The sequence below is a fragment of the Charadrius vociferus genome, unplaced genomic scaffold, assembly GCF_000708025.1.
Source record: "Charadrius vociferus isolate BGI_N301 unplaced genomic scaffold, ASM70802v2 scaffold176, whole genome shotgun sequence".
Taxonomy (NCBI): Eukaryota; Metazoa; Chordata; class Aves; order Charadriiformes; family Charadriidae; genus Charadrius; species Charadrius vociferus.
The window spans coordinates 1,813,137-1,837,569 of NW_009648961.1; the positions used below are offsets into that span (position 1 = coordinate 1,813,137).

At 41.4% G+C, this 24,433-nt stretch overlaps 1 protein-coding gene across 1 annotated transcript in view; it reads left to right on the top strand.

Moving 5' to 3' along the window:
- Positions 1-24,433, top strand: part of ARID1B (AT rich interactive domain 1B (SWI1-like)) — a 302,895-nt gene that overhangs the window by 237,137 nt on the left and 41,325 nt on the right. The window contains exons 8-9 of the mRNA XM_009887612.1: positions 2,012-2,339; positions 20,401-20,546. Of these exons, the coding sequence (XP_009885914.1) occupies positions 2,012-2,339; positions 20,401-20,546 (474 nt within the window). The remainder of the gene's footprint in view (positions 1-2,011; positions 2,340-20,400; positions 20,547-24,433) is intronic.

Below are 24,433 nucleotides of genomic sequence, written 5' to 3' on the forward strand. Positions count from 1 at the left end.
TAAATTGGACTGACAGTAGCTCCCAGTGATTATGGATATCATGTCTGCTTGTCTAGGGAGGGAATTTGCTTCACTTTGGGAAGCAGTGTTACTAATAGCATGTACATAAAATGTGTTAACTGGCTGTGTGTAATCTTCGAGCACACCATCTTGCTGCATTACATTTTTCTTGCACCAAGCAACTGGAAGACCAGAGCAACATCCGAGTTGTGTGTTACACCTTTAACACTAAGCAGAGTAGTGCGAAACTAGTGAACCCTTCAGTTTGTGGTCACATGTGTTGGATCAGAAGTGTGGCTTGAGCAGGTCTCAGCAACCAGAACTCTGGCTAGGGGCGATGGCTCGCTGAACAGAAAAATAGTCAGCTGCCAATGGTTGAGCCTAGAGGAGGAGGAGAAGTGACAGGGCAGTCTGAAGTCAGCGTAAAGCGGAATCTGGAGTCTTTCATCTCTGTTGAACCACATATTGGGGATCCTTCTGTGAAGATCCCCAGGCAGAAATTCGGTTTCTGAAACAGAAGAGAATTGTTTCTCCATTTCCTTGGGAAGCGTAGGTCTCATGCATTCTTGCTGAGGAGAACTTGTAGCAGAGTGAGTCAGTTACTGAGTGGGGAGAAGGGGAGGATTAGCCAAAGCAGAGCAGCAGGAGCGTATGAATTAATTATGTGTGCATTCAAATGATGGATGAATATATTTATTTTAAATATAAACAGGAGTTGCATGCCACTGACTCTTCTGCCTGGTAGCTGAGGCCTGAGGAGAGACGTGGCTGATCTCCACGTTCAGAGGAAGAGTCCAAGGGTTGCTGCCTTTGAACAAGCGTGGGAATATCTGAGAATAGTCAGGAAACTCTGCTCTGTGGCATCCCACAGGGAGGGAACGGGTCGTGTTTCCACTAATCTGGATGAGATGGAAATAAAGACAAGTCAAAACTGATGACTGAAGTAGTGTAATGTGATCCGTTTCCTAAAATACTTTTCTATCATATCTTTACCTTTTTTTCTCTCTTTCTCATGCTGCTTAGGTTTGTTTCTGTAACACAGAATGCTGTACACTCACTTTTTCTTGACCCTTTAACATGATAGGAAAGTCGGCACTCAAATGACTTACGCTGCTGCAAGTGGAGCAGTTTGCTCCAGTGACAATGGAGACTGGGGTCAGCAAGGTTTTCATGCCATCCTTCATAAGGCACCTGTTTATATTAGCATCTTTGTACTATTGCTGATTACTCTTGTAATACTAGTTATCCCAGAGGAGGTGCACTGTAAGACTACTACCCCGTCTGCTGCCATAACCAAACTTTCAACTCACCAGGAAGGCAGGGTGGGGCAGGTGGGAGCAGCAGTGTTTTTCAGGGCCAGGCAGCCGCCCTCACTGGTCTGTGCCAAAGCATCTCTGACACAAATGGGCAGAATGGTTAGGAGCAAGAAGCCAGTGAGAATAGCTTGTTGCTGAAATTGCAGAAAGATGAAGAATGAGAACATGAAATTACAAAAATAAGATTCTCCCTTGAGCTTATGTAATGGGTTTCTTACATGCCACGTATCTCTTTACTGTGTAAGGCAGTTTTGTACTGTGTGCTATGTTGTTAACCCTCTGGAGGCTGTGCTCTTCTGTATTTGCTGTTATCCCATGACATATAGCAGGCACAAAACATTTGAGGGTACATGAAAATCAGATTCATAGGATCATTCAGTTTGGAAGAGTGCTCAGGAGTTGTTCTTGGCTGACTTTGTATTGAAATCGGGGTCCGATATAAGATCAGGGCAGGTTTCTTGTGGCTTTATCCAACCGGGTCTTGAAAACCTCCAGGGAGAGAGTCTGCACAACCTCCTTGAGCAGCTTGTTCCACTGCTTGTCCATCCTCATGGTGAAAAAGTCATTCTGACTTTGAGGCTAGCATGGTTCACTTAAATTCACATGTATAAGTTCTGCAGCTGCTGACTTCCTAAATAGAAATATTTGCTCAAAAGTGTAATGTTTTTCTCTGTGCTTTTTATCATTTTGTTCAGGAAACTACTCCAGACCACCGACGTACAGCGGCGTGCCCAACACAAGTTACAGTGGCCCAGGACCTGGCATGGGTATAAATGCCAACAGTCAGATGCATGGACAGGGGCCAAGCCAGCCTTGTGGTACCATGCCCCTGGGACGGATGCCATCGGCTGGGATGCAGAGCAGACCATTTCCTGGAAACATGAGCAGTATGACCCCCAATTCTCCTGGCATGTCTCAGCAGGGAGGCCCCGGGATGGGCCCACCCATGCCAACTGTGAACCGTAAGGCACAGGAGGCGGCTGCTGCAGTGATGCAGGCTGCTGCAAACTCCGCTCAGAGCAGGTATGCATCCAGGTGAAAGGAGTTTAAAGAAGTAGGAATGTTTTTCTGTCATTTCTGAAGTAATGGCACTGTATAGGTGTATGCATATGCATTTATACATGTTCTGTTTGTGCCCTTATCTCTGGGAGGAGATGACATGTGGGAAGACTACTTTTCCTTAAACGTAGGGGGAAGCATGCTATCGTGTGTTTGAATTATCCTCTCGAAAAGCAGTTGCAACAATGGAGATGACAGCCACTTCCAGTTTGGTTCTTGGCACTGTAGGCTTTAGGAAAACCCACAGGGTCTTAGCAACATTAAGAGTCAAAAACAAGCCCTTTGCAACTAAAAATTGATTAGCTGGATATATATTTTTTATCTCCAGTAGAGAGAGGGCCAACATGTCCTTGGCAGCTTGCCCCTGCCAGAGAGTAAGGAAGCTTATGAAGCTGCCCATCAACTCTTGCCTTTCCTGCCTACATTCTGAGCAGCAGAGCTGATGGCAGTTGTCTTCTACGGGATGTTCTTGTTCCTAGGCAGGCATGCAGAGGGAGAGAAGAGGGCAGGTTGAGGGGAGCTGCTGGAGGGGAAAGGCAGAAGGAGGCATAAAAGCAATCTGTAGTTATCTGGAGTTGGTAACTGCCACTTATGCATCCGTAAGAGAGAACCTGTGAACAGAATTGTAGACATCATCTGTCTTCGTGTCTTCCCTTCGGGCAGCTAACTGCTTGTTGCTGTTTGTACGTGGATTTTGGCAAAGGCACATTTCTGTCCACGGTTATTCTTAAGATGCCTGAACACTTGCAATGAAATCATATTTTCTGAAGAAACTTTTCAGATTAAGTAATTTCCATGTTTCCCTGGACTCAAATTTAACTCCTGGTATATTTATTATCTTTTTCTGTTACAAGAAGTTCCATTACATTTGAGAACTGCACAAAGTTGGTTGCATTTTCTGGAAAGCATATTTTTGTGTGTGTGTGTGTATTAAGCATCTTGCATTTATTTATGCAGATGCATATTTACGCATACAGGTATTTATCATTCAAGAGCAGTGTTTCTGGACACTAAGGTTGCTCTAATTCCAAGATGTAATGTAAAACTAGAATAGGAAAGTAATGTGTCCCTGCATCTGTTGCTTTCTTGTTTTGCAAGTTTGGAAGACAGGTGGCTTCTAGTGATAAGCAATAGAAACTTCTAAAACAAACCCGGTAAATTTAGTATACTTCATGTCCTTGTTCAGTAAAATAGAACCGCACGCCCTTAGAACAGACGGTACTCCAGCAGATAGCTGTGAACCAGCAGTCCCTTACTTATGTTGGTTGTTTTAACAGAACTGTCAAGTAGGATTTACAAAAGTCTGCTTCTGTCTCTCTGGTTTAGGCTATAAGCTGATAGGTCAGGCACGAAGGAATAAATGGGCCATCACTGTAGCCGCAGGAACACTTTCTGTATAATCATGTAATGAAAGATCACATTTGTTGGTCTTTACAGCAAGAAAAGACTTTGTGTTAAGCAGAAAATATTTGGTTGTGATTCAGCTTACACTTTGGGCATAGTGTGTGGTGTTTGATCAAAAACTAGATTAAATGATTATCATTCCTATCTCACACACTTCCTCCCAAGTCAGTTTTGTAAAACCTCTTTTGGTTTTTAGCTTTGCCTGGGCAAACTGCACCATTTCAGAGCCTTTCCGTCACGTATTGCCCATTCTACTGATCCAGCACCTGTGGAAGGGCTGTGCAGTCATTGAATCTCTATTGCAAATACTGGCAAAAGGGCTATTTATAAACTGCAGATTGAGTGAAACTTGTCACACCTCCCGGATGCCAGGGGGATGCAAGCACACTGTTTTCCTCTTTGATCTCAAGTCAGCTGTAGGGGAGAAAGCGTAATGGCTTTTGGCTATTCCTGCAAGTCCTCCATACTTGCATATGGAAGGAATGTACTTGACAGTGATTCGTATTTGTGGTACAGAGCAAACCCAAAGAGGCTGTTCTTTTGTTCTGCTTTAGGCCACTATACATTAGGTCACCTGCTTATCCCAGCCAGTCTGGGGCTGGCGGACGCCCCAGGTTTTCTTCACAGCACCCCAACTATGGTAATGCTCAGGCTCCCTTGATGCACCATCCTGACCAGGGCGAGTAGGTAGCAGTGTAAACTGGACTTGCTGTGGGACCTTGGCAATTTTTTTTAATGTTTATGAACATGCCACCTGGCTGCTGAAGGAATATAACAATTATGTGAAAGATACACAAATACTTGCATCCTAGAGGGGATTTTAGTTTTTTGTTTTCTTTTTAGTAACACCACTGTGGCAGTATGATGAAAAGCTGCATGTCACTCGCTCACACACCGGCATGGCTTTTGGCATCGCTCCGTTTCCTTGTGCCTGAGAGGGAAATGAAGAATCTCATCACTGAGAAGGAATGAGATTCCTCCTCCCCCTGACGCAGGCATCGTCTTTCTCCCCTCATTGTTGGTGTTCCTCTCTCACAGCGGTGCTGTGCAACCCCGTCTTCTTGACTTGATGGTGGTATTGTCATTGCTGCCTGGGCAGTGAGCTGCAACCCCCAAAGTATGATCCCTTTCTAAGAGGTGCTGCACTGCAGGAGTGATTACAGCGTTTCTTAATGGGAATTTCAAGAAAGTTTTATTGCACTGTAATTGAGCATGCATGTGTTTGAAAAATTTCAGTTAATCTCTTGAACAATTTCAAGGAGCGCTAAGTATCCAGTGCAAAACATTCAGCTGAAATGCAGCTACTGTTTTTACACCAGAGTCCTTCACATTGTGGTTTCTGTAACCGTATCATAAATTACAGCACTGGGAGAAGGTATCTACACTGGCTCCCAGCCTGTTGCTCCCTCACAGCCAAGTCCAGCTTCACCTGACATTCAAGTTTCATGGGCTTCCCTGCCATCACAGTATTTCAGTTTTTACCTCCGTAGGAAATCCGTAATACCCAAATTATTGCTGCCTTCATGGTTATTAACAAGTTCTAATTACCAGTTTTCTGTAGCTGCTTTTGTTTGGTTGTTTTTTTCCTTAATAACATCATTCATATATGTGCATACGAGAAAGTACAAAGCAAAACAAAAAATAAGGACACAAGTCTGCTGGTGCTCCTGTTCAAAAAGCAAAAATGAGTGAAATGGGAGAGCACTCGCACCATACTATTTTGTCTAACTGGAAAGACATCCACTGTTACATGCCAAAGTGCATGAATAGTATCCAGCCTTTTTCTTTGAATGTCTTGAGTTTATAAGATTCAGCTGTGGGGTTCAAAAACTGTTACTATAAAACACGCCCCTCTATGTAGAAGGAAGAAGAAAATGAAACGGTTGTGTCAGAGTCATGGTTACACAGCAGTATTTCTGTACAAGTTGGTTGTGATCCCCTTCAAGGTCAACTTGTTGAATCAGCAGCCAAGTATCAATAGGGGAGAGAAATTTATCTTCAGCTGCTAATCCACAGGATCTATCCTTTACCAGCTCCAGAGTCTCATTTAGACATAAGAAAGCTGGTTTGCCTCTGCCTTGCCAAGCCATGCTAAGCAGCTGTGTAAAATGAATTTAAACGGCATGCATCAGAATAAAATCGCTTCCACTGGGGCAGAAAATCAATGTTCGTTAACCAGGGCTGGATGATCAAGATCTGAGTGTCAGCGAGTTATACCTAGGTATCATCCTCAGTGCAGACCACCACCCTTTTAATTAGAGAAGATAAAATCATATAAATAAAAGTGGTGTCTGTGGAAGACCGTAGCTTTGCACCATTGGAATTAGCCTTTCACTTCACCTTGAGGCCTGCTCTGTGTTAAGCTTAGATTGATTTCTACAGCTACGTAATACCTTCCCTGTAACCTAAAATATTACTATGTGCTAGACTGTCTTGTGCATAAAGGCCAGTATTTCCCAAAAGATATCTAGCATGTCAGGCTAAAGAAAAGAAAGGTGTTTTTTAGACCTCCTCATTGAACTGGCAGTATCTGTGTTTTCACGCTACCCAGGATGTTTAAGCTTGGCCTGGGTAACAGTTTACAGCAGGCAATGCTGAATAACTCTATAATATCCTGTATAGTAATTCCCCTTATTTTCAGGAAGGCAGTGCGAAGGAACTGCAAAACAGTGTTTTCCTGTCTTGGTCTCAACACACCCATTGGCTGGTAAGGACTGTATGTTGAAGACCTAATATATCCACTGAATTCCAAGGAAAGACTTTTCATAACTTAGGCTGGCGTTGGCTGACATCTCAAGGGCTGGTTCTGCCGCTGGAGGGTAGAACCCAATGGAGGTCTCTGAGGACCAGGTGGCTCCAAAAAATAAAGTCTTTTTAAAGTAGTTCTTACAACAGTACACGTATTTATAGCGATAGATAAGTATTTATGTGTATATAGACCTGCAACACAGTAAGCCTTCAGTATAAGCAAACAATTTTTAGCAAATGAGGATAGCATTTTCCCTGTTGATGTGAAATGCAGCAAATCTAGCCAGTGTCTTCTAGTACCAGCCAGTTTTGAGTTCCTCAGTTTGTAGATGCCCAGCTTGAAACTTTTCGGGACTATGTGTTCACTGTCTGTGAGCTTTTGTTTCCTACAGTAAGTGCCCAGTACATACTTTTGAAAATGGATTATTAGGTTGACACCTGAAGTCAACAGACATTTCTAGACCTAGATGCTTGTCACCGTCATTTTCAGCATTTCTTGTGCTAGCAGTGAGTGTCATTTGAGCATGTCTTCTTAGCTTTTGAATGTGTGACTGTAGTATATGGAGAGGTTAAAACGTAGTTGCAAAATAGCTGGCTTACTGACTGTTAGCAGTGTGGCTTTAGGAAGATGTAATTCAGTACTAGCTGGCTGTAAAATACACATCCAACTGGATGCTAAAATGAGCCTCTTGCTGGTGCAACTACGGTTATCAATACCTGAACTAATTACTATAAAATGAGTTTTGATGTGCCTACATGAGGAGCAATCCTATCTTTGAAGGCAGCGTCTTTGACCTCAGTGTAATGTACCTTAATACGATTCTCAGGATTGCATGGTGCAATTTTGTAAATTAAAGCAATTTTTTTTATAGATTGAATGAATTTAGAATTCAGTGTCATTGATTTTAGAGGACACGATTTAGACATAGTAGTTTATTAAACTGAGGAATTGGGATCCAGCTTAGCTATTTGCAACCTCTGGCCATTTTAAATCCTGGTCATTGGGTTGCTAAATTGAGGTGGATATTTACATTATCGTCTGCTGCTCCCCGTGCCACCTGAGAAATGGTGTTCAGTCTCCATAGTAATGTGTGGTGTTGCATTGCTTTGACATACTTTTAGGCACTCTAGAATGTGGTTCTGGTTCTAAACTGCTTAGCAGCTGGGTAGATACTACAGCCTCCTCGTGGTAAGGTTAGAAGAATTAAGGTAAGTTTTCATTCAGTCCTAAAACTGATCTGTAAAAGCTGCACTGATACTAGAGTTTCTGTTGTACAGAGAAACAGTTACAATTAGTGTAAATGAGTTTAAAATGTGCATTCAATATGTCTTCTTTTTAGTCTCTGTGTGTATATACATGCACACGCGCACTTGCGTACACACGCGCAGACTAACCTTCCATCAGCATTTCTCTCCTGCTATGTATGTATAATTCATATTCCATGTTGCTGGTGCCAGCAAAGCACTTTTTCTGTATTATTTTCTCCAACAGCAGGGTAATGCGGCACTGCTGATGGACTAGAAGGTACTGGTGAGGAAATATAGTAATGGACATGGTGCATTAAAATGTCAAAAGGAAAAAGAACGAGGCGGAAATGGGGAATAAATTTTTAAAAAAGAATAATAATATAAATAAAAACCAGAGCTCTTTTAGGTGTTTTACATCCTAGAGCCTGTCAATATCTGTGCAGTATTTTCCAGTCTGGCCCTTTTGATCTTGGAACTTGGGTTTAAAATTCTAATTGTGATTTTAAAAGCTGCAGTTACGTAGCAGGAAGACTTGAAGTGCTACAGTAAAACTCACCGTCTTTAATCCCTGGAGAGAGTATATATTTTCCATTGTTTTCCCTTTTCCCCTTAAGCTTGGAGGTGCTGTTCTTCTCTGCTGGGAAGTGCAGTGGAGTGCAGGAAGGTTAAGTACTCATTCAAGTTTCTTTGCTTATTCAAACCAGGCTACTTCTAGATGAAAGGCTGCCAACTGTGAAATCCCCAAAGTAAACTAGGCTGAGATAGGACTGGTAGCCATAATTGGAGCCAGTGCCGAGGTACGTTATCTGTTGCCTTTGAAATAAGCCCCTAGCAGAAAGGCTCTTTCTGCCGGGTCTTTTATTTAACTTTCAGTCACTGGGAAGGAATTACTCCTGTTCAAATTCAGGCCATTCACAATTCTCCAGTCTCAAGGTGTCTGGTCATTTCCCCTCTACCCCACTGCTCTGAACACTCCCAGACTCCGGATTTCCCTTAGGGATCCTGATGGATCACCCTGAAACAATCCCCTCCTTCCTTTCTGTTAGTGCTGTTTGAATATCCAGGCAGTACATTTCAGTCCATGAAACTACACATTAGTAGTATGGCTGTGACCTGCAAGTAGCTGCTGTGCTTGCTCCATCTGAGGCTGGCGGCATTTCAGTAGCAGGTGAAAAATTTTCTCTCTACGCCAAGTTTCTGTGTCATTTGAGGGTTAAAGTCCAAATATTAATGCTTACTGTAACTGTAATTTCTAAGGGAGCTATTAACCATTATTGACATATTTTTCTTCAAAAGGACCCATGCTTCTTCCCTCTTCATGAGAAGTAGTCATTTATATCAAGCTGATTTTTTTATTCTTTCTTTTTTTGAAAGGGCACTTTCTTTCCTCATGTTTTGCTTTTCAAAGCAGAACCATATATGGCTTTTTTCTACAATGTATTAGGAGGGGTGAAGTACAACTTAGCTTATATGTATTTATTATAGTAAAGGGACAGCTGGAAATCACACTTTGGTGATTTTTTTTTTTTTTTTAATAGAGATGCATTTTGTAGATTAGCTCAAAATAACTGATAAAATCATGTAAGGATTGGAAGAAACTTTACATGCTGAGCTAACCAAAGCCATTTCTTGTGGGAGACTGAGAGAAATATATTTTTATCTGGAATTTTGTTTTACTAAAAGGTAAATCCATCATTTTGGAGTCCTGGATGTCACCATGCTGCAGAGCTCGTGCAGGCAGCCAGTGATTTGGGGAGGCATTTTTTTCTTTTTTGGTTACTCATCAATCAAGTAGACTGCTGTATGCTGTTCATGCCATTAGAGATTAACCACAGACCTCAAGAGTCCTACTCCTTCCCTCCTTCAGAGAGTAACCATTCTTAAATTGTGAAAGCAGGAGTGTGTTGGGAAGGAAGGGTGATTTTCAGTCATGAATGAGAATTTTCATTCATCTTAGAGACACTTCTTATTTGATTATTATTGTGTCAAGATTATTTTTGGCTTGATTTGGTTATTTAGGAGAGCTGTTGCCCTCTATAGAAGTACTAATTATTTTGAAACAAAATTGCAGTGTTGTACTCTGTGTAGTTTATTAACATTCTGCCTCAGAGATGGATGTTATGTAGAAGTTCAGTACCTCAAAAGGTGATCTTTAGGGCATTAAGAATGCACTACTTCATTACTTGTTATTGTATAAAAGTAAAGAATAACGGAGGATTTTAGATAGAGTAGTTTTTCTTGGGAGACAAGAATGGATTCAGAAGAGGAAACTGGATTTTCACACTGTCTTTTTGCCTATTAGCCAGAAGATCTACTAGTTTAAATCACAGCACCAGTCAGAAAAAAAGCCAACCAAAAACCAGGAGAAAGCCATCTGTTTAATGGGACCCATGAAGAAAGCTAATTCTGTGACTGCTCTGTGTGATTTGGCACATACGTTGTACAAGTACAAGACTGTGATTGAACAGCATAAGATTTTTGTGACAGAAAGGGAGAGACATAAAAAATGGTAGGAGGGTTTCAGGTTTTAGAGTGGTTTTAACGTTTTAGGTTGTTTTACAGTGGTGATAGTTGAGAGAAAATTAAACAATTTTTTTTAGCAATGCTACCTGGGGAAATACGAGTGGGAAGAGCCCTTTACTTTATTGATGGAGTTCAGATGGGAGCATCAGTTCTAACTGGACATATAAGTAACCTTGTAAGAATCATATTAAATGGTAACATAACAGCAATAAGATCTTTTTAATAATGGCCAGCAGCTTCACTAACGCATTACGTACCTGTTGCAGTTGTCAGAGTAGGTTTCAGGCATCTTCTGAGCCAAAGATGAAGAAAAGAGCCAGCTGAAGCCATGCTGACATACGCACCGCATTGCTCTTGTGCAACTGTCTGGAGTGCCAAAGTGCCGAGACTGATGGTAATAGTGGTAGTAATAATATTGATAAACATATAACAGCTCCAGGCTATTGGGCTAAGATAGGTAAGTGAAAATGTGTCTGTTGGGAAATTCCTTTTGAGAACTTCCTCGCCATGCTGCTGCACATGCACAGTTGTGTTCAGTGTGCTGTCAGCCAGGTGACATTTTACTGTGAAAAGATACACTGAAGAGCTGGCATGAAACGATGAAGATTTTATTAGGTTTTCAGTTGATCGCCAGCACAGTGAGCTTCGTGGAACTGCAGTGGTGCTCAAAAACAGTGCAAGGACATGACTGAACATGGTAGGAGCGTGGTGAGAGGCAGCAGGAGGTCCACATCCCCGTGTGGAAGAGGAGGGAGCTCAGGGGTCAAACCTCTCCCGGGGCAGTGCCACACTGAAAGAAATTGAATTAGTGAAGCACACGATGTGTCCTTAGCTTCCTGTAGCTTTTTAGCACCACGCTTTGGTGACCTCCTGGCTGTTCGTGTGCTGGGAACAGACTCTTACCCACTTTCAAGTAATCATCCTGGGAGAGAGTTCATAGGGCCTTCCGACTTTTTCATACAGCTATTTATAAACATGCACAAAAATAGAAGGTGCATAGTGAGAGAGTCATATGAGTCATTCCCATTTTGATACCGAGTCACACCAAGCTAAATCACCCTTCTTGGCATTCTGGTTCAGATTGACTGCATCATGCCATACAGGGCAAATTTCTTTTTTCGCTACAAACCCAGTTCATGCATGCTCCTGCGTGCTGGACAGATTACAGCAGCCCTCTTATACCCATCACACACTCCACTTGGGCTGAGAAATCTTTCTTCTTTTAGTGCTCCGGTATTATGTCTGATGGGGACAGTGCAAGTAGCTGCCATTAGAGCTGCGGTTTAAATCCACGTTGTCAGGAAGGTAGGCAGGGGTTGCAAAGAGCCAAGCTTTGATGGGACTGCACACCATTTGACTTGGCCCACTTTTCAGTAGTCCCGGGTCTTCTGTCACACAGCATTATATTGTATTTATCCAGTACAGGTTGCACTGAGTACAAAGGGCTGGCTTTGTTCTCATGCAAATAAATTCAAATGCGGAGGTCTTGCTGCACTTGTAAGAATGCTGTGCAATAAAGGCATTTCAGGGAATCCCTGTGGGTTTGAAGACTAGTGACCAAATGCTGTGGTCACTGTGAAATTCAGACCAAAAAAACCTTTAATTAACAAAAGGAGCTTTATAAAAACAAAATTAAATAGCTGCAACCTACAAAACAAACAAACACAAACAAACAAACAAAAAACCCCACCACCACCCCCCAAAAAAACAAACCCTACAGTATTTCACTAAATATCCTTCATGTTTTTCAGTCATGCACCCTTATATCGTGAGGATCAAACAAAGTTAAGGATTTCTTTTTCTGCAGGCTTTTGCTATGTTTTCCTCATAGTATTCAATTAATCTATTATTCTTCTGGCCGTATTGTAGACCATTATTAATCTTGGATCTCTTCCTCAGTTTTTGTTATCTGTAAAATGGGGTAGGGAGATTTATTCTGATCTCAGCATGCATTCAGAAATACAAATGTTGTGTAGTTGTGTTGTTATTAGCATCAATTCTCATGAATTATACGTGTCTTTTATGTTGTGCTTCCAGTGTTTGATATGCTGTGACACTCCTGCGTTTTATAAGGCTTTAAATGACTACCAAGTAGGTACCCCATTGGGCAGATGTTTTCACTGGAAAAATGGTTAATGTGATGACAATAGCATGTAAACAAACAATAAGTTTTTGTGGCTGCTTTTCTGAGGGGCTGAGCATTGAATCATCCTTGTAGGAACAACTAATTTTTAAGTTTCTTCTCCCTCCTTGATTGTTTCTTGTGAATTCAAAGTAATGGTGATGATGCTAAAGGCAGAAGTATTTGCGTAATCAGAAGAAAAATAATATATTTAGAAAGGCTATTTCTGTTGCTCTTCCAAAAAGTATCTTACACAATAATCTTTAGATCAGCCAGATGAAGAAAACAGGCAGTCTGCTTGGTCAGACTGCAGTGGATTACAAGGTAATGTGTGCTATCACATAATTATGATGCTAGAAAATTATTCCCCATTTTAGCATTGCCATTTAGGCCCAGTCATTGGGAAGAATACTTTGGGTTTGGTTCTATGTGCCTGATGTCAGCAGACACACACACAGGCATGTCCCGGTACAAATTTGAATGCTTTTTGATTTATGTTTCCTAGTGTTGTATCAGTGCATTTCAGAGCTTTGGCCTCCCCTTTTCACACGCACAAATGTGTAATTTTTTCTTTTTCCTTCTAATCTGAAAAATGGAAAAAATCTCGTGGCAGACCTAACACTTGTCACATCATCATCTTTCATGGTTTCTGATATAGTGATGTTAAATTTGTTTGTTGTATTTACGTGCGAGCTGCCTTTAATGCCTTTTTATAGCTGCCCAAGCCAATATTCAGATTTCGTGTGTCTTGGTCTTTGCTAACAGTGGTGACACACCAATGAACTTCCAGTCGGAGCAAAGTAAGCAATGTTGGAGTTTATTTTCCCTTGCTCTTTTCTCCCTCCTCCAGTTCTCCCATATCCCCTGATGACAGAAATGGTTTCACTTCTCCAAGGAAGCCCATAATGTAGTGAGAAGGAAAATACGTAACAAAGAACATATGTATCTGCGTGCACGTGTTTATGTGTAAATTCTCCAGGGAGAAAGCATTCGCAGGTCTCACTCCTGAATTACTCTCATTATAATAACCCATTTGGTGTCAAAGTATGACAGATTATAAGCGCTTAAGGCTAGTCCCAGCTCAAGACAGATTTAAATAAAGTACTTCTGGTTATTGTGCAGGTCAGTGTGTTTAAATAACAACCCCCCAAATCATACTTTGACATTTAAAAGAGAGAGGAAATATTGTCATGCTGCAGACCTGGCACAGATAAGCACAGGGCAATTTGGTCAGTACACTGTGATTTGTGAGCGCAGCCTAACGCAGTCATTTTCACAGTTTGTAATCAAGTAGCCACCTTAGCAGTGTGTCAGCATTAAAAAAAAAAATGTTCCTTTTAAAATGTTTACACAAATTACTCCCCTGAGGTGCTACAGTGCATTCGCTGCAAAACTGATGTAGGTTAAAGATCTGGAGCAGAAATGGCAAACTTCCATGAGCTTGTGGGCCTGTTTTTTTTTCCACCAGCCAATTGCTCAGGTGGCCGGGTCACAGTAACAGGATAATTTTTCAGGTCCAATGCCTTGGACAGGATAACTGGGAGAAATCCCTATGTTATGCAAGTACTGCGAGAAGTGTCAGGAAGCACAGTGCAGAGGTGCCTAAATAATAATTGGTGCAAGCTTATGGCCACCAGGATGTGTGAGGTGTGTCTCAGTGGCAGCTCTTCCTTACCTGGGCTGTGTGCCCCATCCCGGCTCCCATCCTTGCAGCACCACTCCTTTGGCATCGCCTCGCTGTGCCACACTGCTGGACTGCGGCGCCCCCAGCTCCTGGCTGGGCTGGCCACGTTGGAGCTTGGCCCTGTCTCATGACAGCATGCACGAGCAGAGGAGCTGCAGAAAGGCACATCTCTGGTAGCACCCTGCTTTTGAAGCTCACCTGTGAATCCCTCCGTTCCTTCAAGCAGACCTGGCTGAGAGGCTCCACGTTCACGCTGGAGGGACCTTCCCTATGTTTACCCTGGGAATAGCAGCTCTCTCTATGTTCCTTCCTGCTCCTCCTCCTTTATCTCTGCTTCATCTCCCTTCTCCGGAGCAACCATCATGCTCCTGGCCCTAAAAACCTTTGGCACCTGCTGAGGATGCTCCCAACCCTTGTTGTTCATTCTTTGTTTCCCCCTACTCTCCCCTCCATTTCCATCTTTTCTGCCCCAATCTCCTCACCTCCAGCCCTTCTAGACTCTCCACCTCTGAACCCTTCTTCTGTTGCCTACACGTTCCCGTGCTCAACTCGTCCCTGTGCTCAGGCTGCCACAGAGCTTATTACAGAAGCTGAATCATTTTTTCTGACTGTATGAAGGGCTTTGCTCCAGTGTTACAGGTTTAGATCGAGAGGACAGCACAGGGTGTCAGATGCATGCCAGAAAATCTATAGAAAGTCATAGAACTCCATCCTTGTGCGCACAGCAAAAACCTGAGCTTTGACATGTTTCCATATGAAAAGTTGTATCTTCATTTCTTGTCCTGCTGAGAAGCATAATCCTCTTTCATCATTGTCCACAGCTAAACCACACCTACCTCTGAACTCAATTTTGTAATTAGTTGTCTGTTCAAATCTGAGGAAGATGACAGTAAAATCCTTCATCAGATGGCAACACAGAGGATGTACTAAATCACATAAGTATTAAATGCAAGGGCTGCAGCATGACTTCTGTGTAGCAGTCAGAGACAACACACTAACCTACTGGTGATTTCAGGTCCAATTAAAGGAAGACATCTCAGTATAAGAGACACTGCTCGGCCGCTGTGATCACTCGTGTGCTTCTTTGTACTGTCAGTGCTTTTCTTTCTTACAATTTCTTTGTTCGGCTTTTTAACGATGACCAGATCTTGCATGTCATCTCCTCTGTTTAAATACATGGGCTTCTGTATTAGCTCAGAAGACACAATTAGATCTGATGCTACTTGTTTTGTAGAGAAAAGAGATTAAGTGCAGATTAAGCTTCGGGTAGATTGCAAATGAAGGAAAACAAAAGACCAGAACAGGACCTTCTTAAAAGGGAATGTTTTGAATTTGACCAGTTGTATTTTGGACCCAATAGTACAGCAATCAACAACACAATGAAGCTGACCATCTAGGATCATGGGGTCATTCAGGCTGGAAGGAGCCTCAAGAGGTCTCTGGTCCAACCTCATCCTTAGCAAGCTCAGCTGAGAGCTCAGGGCTTTATCCAGTTGGGTCTTGAAAACCTCCAAGAACAGAGACCACACAACCTCCGTGGGCCACCAAGATCTAGTGCCTGACTGTTTTCACTGGGAAAAGGGTTTCCTTACATCCAGGCTGAACTTCTCATGTTTCAACTCTTGCCCATTGTCTCTCATCCTCCCACCGCGCCCCACTGTGAAGAGTCTGGCTCCATCTTCTAGCTGACCTCCTTGTAGGTGCTGGGGGGCTGCTGTTAGGTTTCTCCCAAAAGCTGTTTCTGCCACGGGCTGAACTAGCCCTTGTCCTTCAGCCCCTCCAGGGTGAGTGCTCAAGTCCTGACCATCTAAGGGGCCCTCTGCTAAGCTCACTCCAGTTTATCATCGTCTTTCCTTTACTGGAGGATCCAAAACCGGACACGATACTCTAGATGGAGTCTAATGAGTGCCGAGTAAAGAGGGGATGATCTCTGAGCCATCTCCTGGCTCTGCTCCTGGTCACACAGCCCAGGATGTCGTTGGCCCTCTTTGCTGCCATGGCACTCTGCTGGCTCATGCTCGGCTCCCTGTCTGCCAAGATGCCTAGGGGCTTTTCAGCAGAGCTGCTCCCCCCCAGTAAAGCCCCAGCCGGCAACGCTGCAGGGGGCTCATCCTTCCCAGGTGCAGGACCTTGCACTTGTCCCTGTTGACTTTCATAAGGTTCCTGTCAGCACATTCCTCCAGCCTGTCTAGGTCCCCCTGGGTGGCAGCCCTTTCCTCGAGCGTAGCAACTGGCTCTGGCATTACGCAAGTGCTGTGAATTACTGAATTGTCAACAGAGTAACTAAACCACAGAAAGCAGGCAGATTTCCCCCTTCCTGTTTTTAATCTCTTCCATTTGCTGAATACTTGGAGGTCTACTTGTAGCAGTAGAGCAGAAAAAAGAAATGTGTAGGCTTAAGTATAGTGTTTAAATTGATAGCATAATCTTAAATTTCTATTAGCCCGGCTGCTTTTTCTTCTAAATGGGGTGTTGGAGGAGTTAGAGCTGGAAAATACCTGGCAGGTCATTTAGTTCATATGTAATGCCAGTGCTTTTTCTAATGTGTTGTCTGTTTGCAGAAGTGTCAAGTACTGGGGTTTCCTTCACTCCCTTGGAGGACAACTGCATCTCACCATGAAGACATTTTTCCATTATACTCAACAGAAGTGTTTCTTTTCTCAATTTATTCCTATTATTCCTAATTATCACTTGCATAATCTCTAAGCCACCCAACCGTTGGTGTTTATGTGTTAAATATTGTAAAATCGGATACTTAACTGGGTTTGTTCTGCTATAGAATTCATAGCTGGTCAGTTGAATTTTTGCCATTAGATGTCAGTACATGTAGAGCAGACTGTTTTTAAAAGGCGTGATTTTTATTTAGCCTTCCAGAAAAATGGAGGAGGGAATTGGGAGATGTAGGAGAGAGTCTGGTAGTATGCTTTGAGATAACTACTTCTTAAATAGTATGTTGGATATGCCTTTACTAAAAGCAGCACAGAAGGAAACATAAGATTTTTGACTTAACTCCAACAACCAACAGATGATGCTGTGACCTTAAGCATATATAAATATGTTTAGCAGCTGCTGTGTAACATATTTATAAGTATTTAGTGACCTGGAGGTTAATCAAAATGAGTTTGGTGATCTCAGCTCAGTTCTTAATGGACTCCACTTCATATTACAGCACTGATGCAGCACAATTTGTCACAGTCGGCAGTCTTTACTCAAAGGAGGCCCACTGTGGAGTGAGAATTAAAGGCTGAAGTAATACCTGATTATTTCTCCCTAAAGAAACTTTCCATTCCAAGCCATCATAGAGCAGAATAATATGTGGAAGAGCTCCGTACTGCGCACTGCACCCAATCTCAGGATACAATAATGTTTGCTCTTACAGGATGTCGCCTTTCAGTGTTACTGAATGAGCTCACGCGTGCTGCGGTCAGCGCTTTGATAGGGGACCAGGCAAGGAGAGAGTTCTGCCAGGGATGGTGCTGAGTCTTTTCACTTGCTGGGCTCGTTCCAGAGATGGAGAGCTGTGTCTGTTCCAAGTGCGGCATTGCATGGGAGGATGAAAGGATTGCTTTGCCAGATAAAATTCTGGAAATTAGGTTCTGCCATTCAGGTCTTTCTGGGTACAGAAGCAATTTTTTTAGACTTCAGTTGTTTTCTTGCTGTCCTGGCCAAAGCTAGTATATTCCTTTTATTTAATTTTCACTCGCCGTCTAAACTGGAAATAGTTTCCTACTTTTTGATTTAAAGCTGTTGTACAGCAGTGTGCTTTCATGAACTACAATTGAGATTGATGTCCGTAGTGGGTAACATGAAATAGGTTGTACCTCAATTTGAGACCATGAACTGCCCCGTAGCTTAGAAGATATACATGCTATAGGAAGTAAGTTGAAATATTAGTTGGTCAGGACCAATTTCAGCTTACTGCAAGGTGCATATCTCCTGTGTATTTTTAAAGCAAAAGAAGGACATTAGAGAGATAGATACCTGTAAAGACTTCTGTCTTCCAGAATCCCAGCCTTGCTCCATAAAAGAACCTTTCAGAATCTATTACTTCTTTTTAACAGTGTAAAAATGCACTTGCACACTTTCTTCATCTTCAGTAGTAGCTGAACTTTACCCAGTAATGGAAAGGATCTTGCTTATCCAGCATAGAAATAACTTTCCAGTTAACTGCATTTGTTGAAATATAGCAATTTTCAGCTAAAAAGGGGGTGGTGGTGGTGTGTTTAAGATACAGTATTTACATAAGAAAAGCTTGATTGTTTGACTGAAATCTTTTAAAGTTGTTGGCAAATGGTCCCGCTCTTCTCTTTTCCCTTTGTAATTTTCCCTTGGAGCATTGCACCACTGTGCATTTTAAATCTTTTCCCTCCGCTACTCATTGCAAGCTTCATCAGGGAAATGACATTGTATGGCAGTTGTCTCCTTCATATCAAAAGAAAGCCTTTGCCTCTTTGCAAGAGTGAAGAAAAGTTTGTCTTCAGAGAGCAAAGGACAAAACTGACTTGGAAAAAGATGCTTTATTTAGATAACACGTTCTCTTTTCCTTTGAAGAAATTCACAATGTGTCAAGAAAAATTAGGCCAAATAGTGCTTTAATGGTCTTCCTCCTGCACCTCCTAAAAAAGAAATCCATTTCTTCCAGTTACATTAAGAATCTGCCATGAGTTTGGGGAAGACAAGAAGCCATTGAAGTTATTCAGGGTTGTTGGTTTGTGGGTTGCCTGTTTTGTTTGAATACTGTATAATAATGAAAAGTAGAATTTACTCCAAAACTGCATCTTGCTACCAGGACAGGCAGCTTTCCGAGCCTGTAGGATAAAATTAAATGCTTTGTTTTTCGTGAGAAAAAAAAAGCAGACGGGCACCAAAGCAATGTAAAGGGGTGGTTGCTTCCTTTCTTGTCTCCTTGATTTGGAAAAACAGCATAAATTTACAGGGGATACATTGAAAAAAAAGGTCTGAGTTTTGTATTTTCCTATGTAGGCTATGAATATACAATTAAGTATATTTTTGCATGTGTTTTTATTTGTATATAAAGTCTATATCCATATACGTATCATAATATGTGCAGTCTTCAACTATACCAAGAAAAGGTAGATAATTGTTTTATGGATTAAAAGAATAAAAAGTTATTTTTGAAGTTGAATAAAGCATTACATTGGGTTATTCTGCTTACTTGGATTGGATTATTTTCTTCTTTGTGCCTCAGTTTATCTACAGAATTTGCTAAATCAAGTACAAAGCATGCTTAGATGCTTTGTAGAATTATGAGTAGATAAGGTTTAGCCTTCAAAAATATTTGGTCTGAAGATCTTCACATCTGAAGATGTGGAGAAATAGGTAAGGGCTTCATTCAGGGCAGTTTTTCAGACAAACTTAGGTCTCAGTTATGAAAGCATTATACAGATATGTGATTAATTTTCAAAACCGAAATAGTTCTGCTGAGGTTTCTTGTTTCAACAAAGTGTAGTATGTATGTGGTTTTTTGAAAGATTGGACATAGATGGCACGTACAACAAGATGAGCATTTTATTCAGTGCTGCAGTCACATCTATGGTCACTTTAATGGTATTTGCGAAATGACTATGACTTTGGGCCCTAGATCAATAATGGAAATGGGAACATCTGTTGTGTTGGTGTTTTTTTTTTTTAAAAAAAAAGCTGGTTTGAGGAAGAAGAGAAGCAGGAAGTTATGTGTATATGATTTCATTGGGAGTTGTGTGAACGTTGCTTTTGGTCATGAGGTATGCTCAAGATAAATGCTCACGTGCAATTGGATTTCTCCTTTGCACCCTGGGCTTGGAAGTGTTTTACAGGAAACAAGGTGTTTGCAGTAACATCAGATACAGAAATCTGAAACGGATTCCATGGTACCCATTTTTATTCTGGTCGTTTCACTGGTTTTTAAGCTATGGCAGGCAAGGTTTTCTACTACATGGTCAAAATTGCAATTCACTGAAATTTTCTTATGCCAACCCTAAGTTCTAATTTTGAGTCCTGATCACATTACTGTCTACTCGTAGGATAAATAATATGAGTTGTATTTTTCTGCTGATTGGTTGTGATCTAGAAAGACACTGTACATCTCTTGAAATTTATGTTCAGTCCAATTCTGTTTCAGATACACGGTAACTAATTCAAGACTAATAGCTCCCCGTGTAGGTAAAATGATCTAATTGCGTGCCTTCTCCTTAGCTATTTGCAAACAATAGGAGATGTACTGTGTGACAAACCACAGCATCTTCAGCAATGAGGTACATAATGAGACATCGTGTGTGTGCTTTTTCTTCTCGTAGGCAAGGCAATTTTCCTGCCATGAATCAGAGCGGTATTATGGGATCCAGCTCCCCCTACACTCAGCCGATGAACAACAGCTCTGGCTTGATGAACCCGCAGGCTCCTCCTTACAGCATGGCACCTAACATGGTGAACAGTTCAACAGGTAATGGTGGGTAACCTTTCAGCAGTGACCTTCCTCCATAAATCTCCTAACGGTACCAGCCCTGGGCTGGTGGCAGAGGGATAGCCTTCTTCATTCGATTCGCCCCTGTTGGATAGTTTGGAGTGATTCAAAACTAGGCTAAGGTATTCGCGGTTTTTTGTACAGTAACTCATACATTTTTCATTAAGCCCTTCTGCACAGCATGTAGATGAGTACAATGTTTTGAACAGTTCCAGCAACACTCGGACCCAGTTTGACGTAGGTGTTGAGTAGCAAGTTTACGTGTATTTGTGTGTGCCTGTGTCTGCAAGAGAGGGAATGAGAAAAACCTCATCTTTTAAGAGGCTGCTGTTGCTTTTCAGTGTCTTTCTTCTTAAGATTGCAATTTCAGATATTTAATGTGGTACTGGTTTAAAAAAAGAAATGTGCACCTGCTCTGACTTGAAGATGCTTTAAGTCAAGCACTTAAAATAATTACTCTGTTCTGAAAACATAGGCCATATTTACCGTTTCCAAAATTCATATAGCCAGATATAGGGTTTCTTCATGTATATGAAATTTAATCATAGCTTCCTTTTGCAAAAAAAGCGTATTCGGTGTAGCTGCTGGATTTTTCCTTCATATCACGACTTGTGAATGTAGAATTATTTGTAGTTTTGTGTGTGACTGAACACAGGTGAATGTAATTCTGTGCAAGTGTACTTTATAGACCATATTCAGCTTGAACTCCTAACAATTATCCTCCATCAAGATAATACTTCAGTAAAGATCAATTCTTTGATTGGGGTGGGTTTGGATGGAGTTGCGGTGACCCTGAAGTGTATCCTCCCAAATACTTATTCCAGTCATGGAGTTTCTGTGCATGCTTTACCGATTACATTAGCGCTTTTTGAAATGTTAGGGGATGGGTGGCGTTTGAAGATTTTCTGAAAGCTGGATAGGTAGTGCTAAGGTGAGTTGATTTTCTTTCTTAGTTGATTTTGTTTCTACTTTTTTTCTTCTTTGGAACTACCTTACTAATTAAATTGTATCTTACCAAGAGCTGTGTTTCAGTATCTTCCTCTCTGGCCTGCTTTGCTTGTTTTGTTCCTTCATCCTTTGCCTCCTTCCCTGTCTTTCCTCCCTGTCAGTTTTGTATGTCCCTGCTTTCCTGGGCAGAAAATGGCCACTGGGAGATTCTAGTGTCCAGTATGTCCAGAGGGTTTCTTTCGTCTACATAGGAGCTCCTGCGGCACTTAACGGTGTTTTATTTTTCAAGAATAGTATGTTATGGTTTTGGTTAGCAGAAGAAACAGAAAGGAAGCTGTTAATCCGTAAGATTTTTTTAAAAGAGAAGAAAAACAACAAAAAAGGGCTTTTTCTAGTGCTGGCTTGGAAGCCATTGGTTAGTCCAGACAGCACACTTCACCGTCTGGATGAAGAGGGAAAAGCTATTGAAAAGACCATTAGATAATAGCTTGCTTTTCCCCCACCAGAGCTGTCCCAGGTAATATTATGTTTTGTTTGTGTAGTTACGTGTTTTGTCTGGCTTGCTGAAATAAAATTACTTCTGAGCATTGAAACTGTGCTATAAATTCTGTTTTGCTATTAGCAGAAGTAATTTTTCCCCCTTTTCCTTTGGCCCCCAGAGCTGCAAAAATAACCAACAGCAAACAGATGGCAGAGTGCCCTGCCTAAGAAGATTTATGTATTCCTAAGGAATAACCAGTTTAAAGGAAGATTCACAGAGGTTTTTTTGTTCAGATAATTCAGCCATTCGTTATTTCATACAGTGGAAATCTGTTCAATGCAAGGCCATTTATCCTAGCAGTCTTTTGTATGGGGTAGTCATACTCTTTTTATTGTGTTACGCATTCTGAAATATTGGATTTTTAATAATTTAAACATTTATCAGGGTTTTTTCTGCCAGTGCATTTGTGAGGTTTTCTTTTGTTCCAGTTTTATTAATTCAGAGATTACCCAATGGAAAGTAAATGTGAGGTGAACTAAAGAAGTTCAGTGCACCTCTTTTCCTCTGTGTGTGAGCAGACATGCCGTCTAGATTGCTTCGTGCAGCCAGCCTCCAAGAGCACACAGACGGTGTTGGTACTGGGGGAACAAAAAGAGAAAATTAGGTGTGAGTGTGCTGTTGGGGGCACATGCAGTGGGAATGCTGCATTTCCCCCTGTCCTGACTCATCCTTCTGCTTGGGTCAAAGAAATGAAGGACTGAACTTAACACAAGTGTACATACAGCACTTTGAGCGATAATGGCTTGAGCTGGGGGTCAGGGTCAGCTCTGGCCCTGCATTTGGTGAGGTACATTTGATGAGGTGGAGAACTTGTAGGTGATACCTACTTACGGCCTTGAAAAGGGCATTTTCTGTGACACAGAGACCAGTTGAGCTATCTGGCTCTTGAGCCTTCTCTTCCCCACCCCCTCTAGTGTAAATTCATACATCTGTGGGATAAACCAGGCTTCAGGCAATGTGTAGGGCCAAAGCCAAATACAACTGGGTGGCTGCTGATGGAGCGAAGTGTGGGCATTAGTTGACTCGCTCACATGCACTGAGCATGAACAACTGTGGTTTCAGTTAGAGGCCGATGAAAAACTAAGGTAAGCAATAGGGAGAAGTTGGTTTCTTGGTTGTCTGGGTTTTGGAGAGTGCAGTTGTGTTGCCTGTTTTGAGGGTGGAAGGTAGGTTATGGTTATATTAATTTTAATCGAATGCACTTTCAGGTTTTACTCTAAAATAGAGGAAGATTGCTGGCGCTGATGTGTTTTCTTTCATATGGTTTTGGAGCTTCAGTACAGCTAACTATAACACTGGTTTTGCCACAAGTTTTTAGTGGTATTTATAACTCCTTATTACCAGTTGATCCTTTTTCCTTTAGTTTTTTTTTTTTAATTAATGTCACAATTGCAAGGAAAATTGTGTTGCAGTTATGCATCCTGGTACTTCAGCAGTGACTGTAGATCAAACAACAGATCACCAGCTTCTGCTGATGTAGAGCAGTTTAGGAACATGGAAATTATGAGAACAAAGAAGGTAGATCCTTCTGATAGAGTATCCCATCTATAACAATAACAAAAGCTTCAGGAAAAAGTGCCAGAATCCCTGCACAGTACGGAACAAAAATTGTATAACCTCCACTGTCCTTTTCTTATATGATTTACATTTCTCATAGATATTTTAGCTTTTTCCCCTGTTTAGGTCTAGGCCTTAAATATATATAATAAAATGAAATTTTCAAGACCCAACATAAATAAAATAATTTCATGCTGTGAACCTTGTTAATTCTACTTTAAAAGGAAGTAATATGGAGTTTGGCTCTCACAGATTTCCATGTTGTGCTTGCACAGAAACTGGCACTCACAATCTCTGCTACCTCTGGAAGTGAACAAAACAATAAAAAGGTATTAATCTCCTTGCAGCCACAAGGATCTTTTCGTAATACCACTACCTCTGTCCTACTGAAACCTTCCATTTTGGAGGTATTACTGTTCCAAATGAATTTTTAACATCGCAATACTTAAAACATGAAGTTCTAGGAGAAGGTATTTGCACTAAAGGAATTAAAAGGATGCTCTTAAAAATAACATAAAAATAGATACAACACTTACCTTTTCATATACATTATATATTTTACTTCATACTTATTTGGCTGAACCTCTGATAGAGAAAGCAGTCATATTTGTGAATATGAAGCATTTTTTAGAAATCTTAATTGGTTTTCTCTGTTTTGCAGCTTGGTTACATTTTTCTGAAAAATGGAAACCTCCATTTATTTTACTATGTTTTTGTTCTTATGCATTTCTTTGTATGAGCTATGATATAATGCACATTTAAATAAACTTTCCAGAGGGTGTCAACAGTTGGTACAGCTGAAGTATCCCATCACCTATAC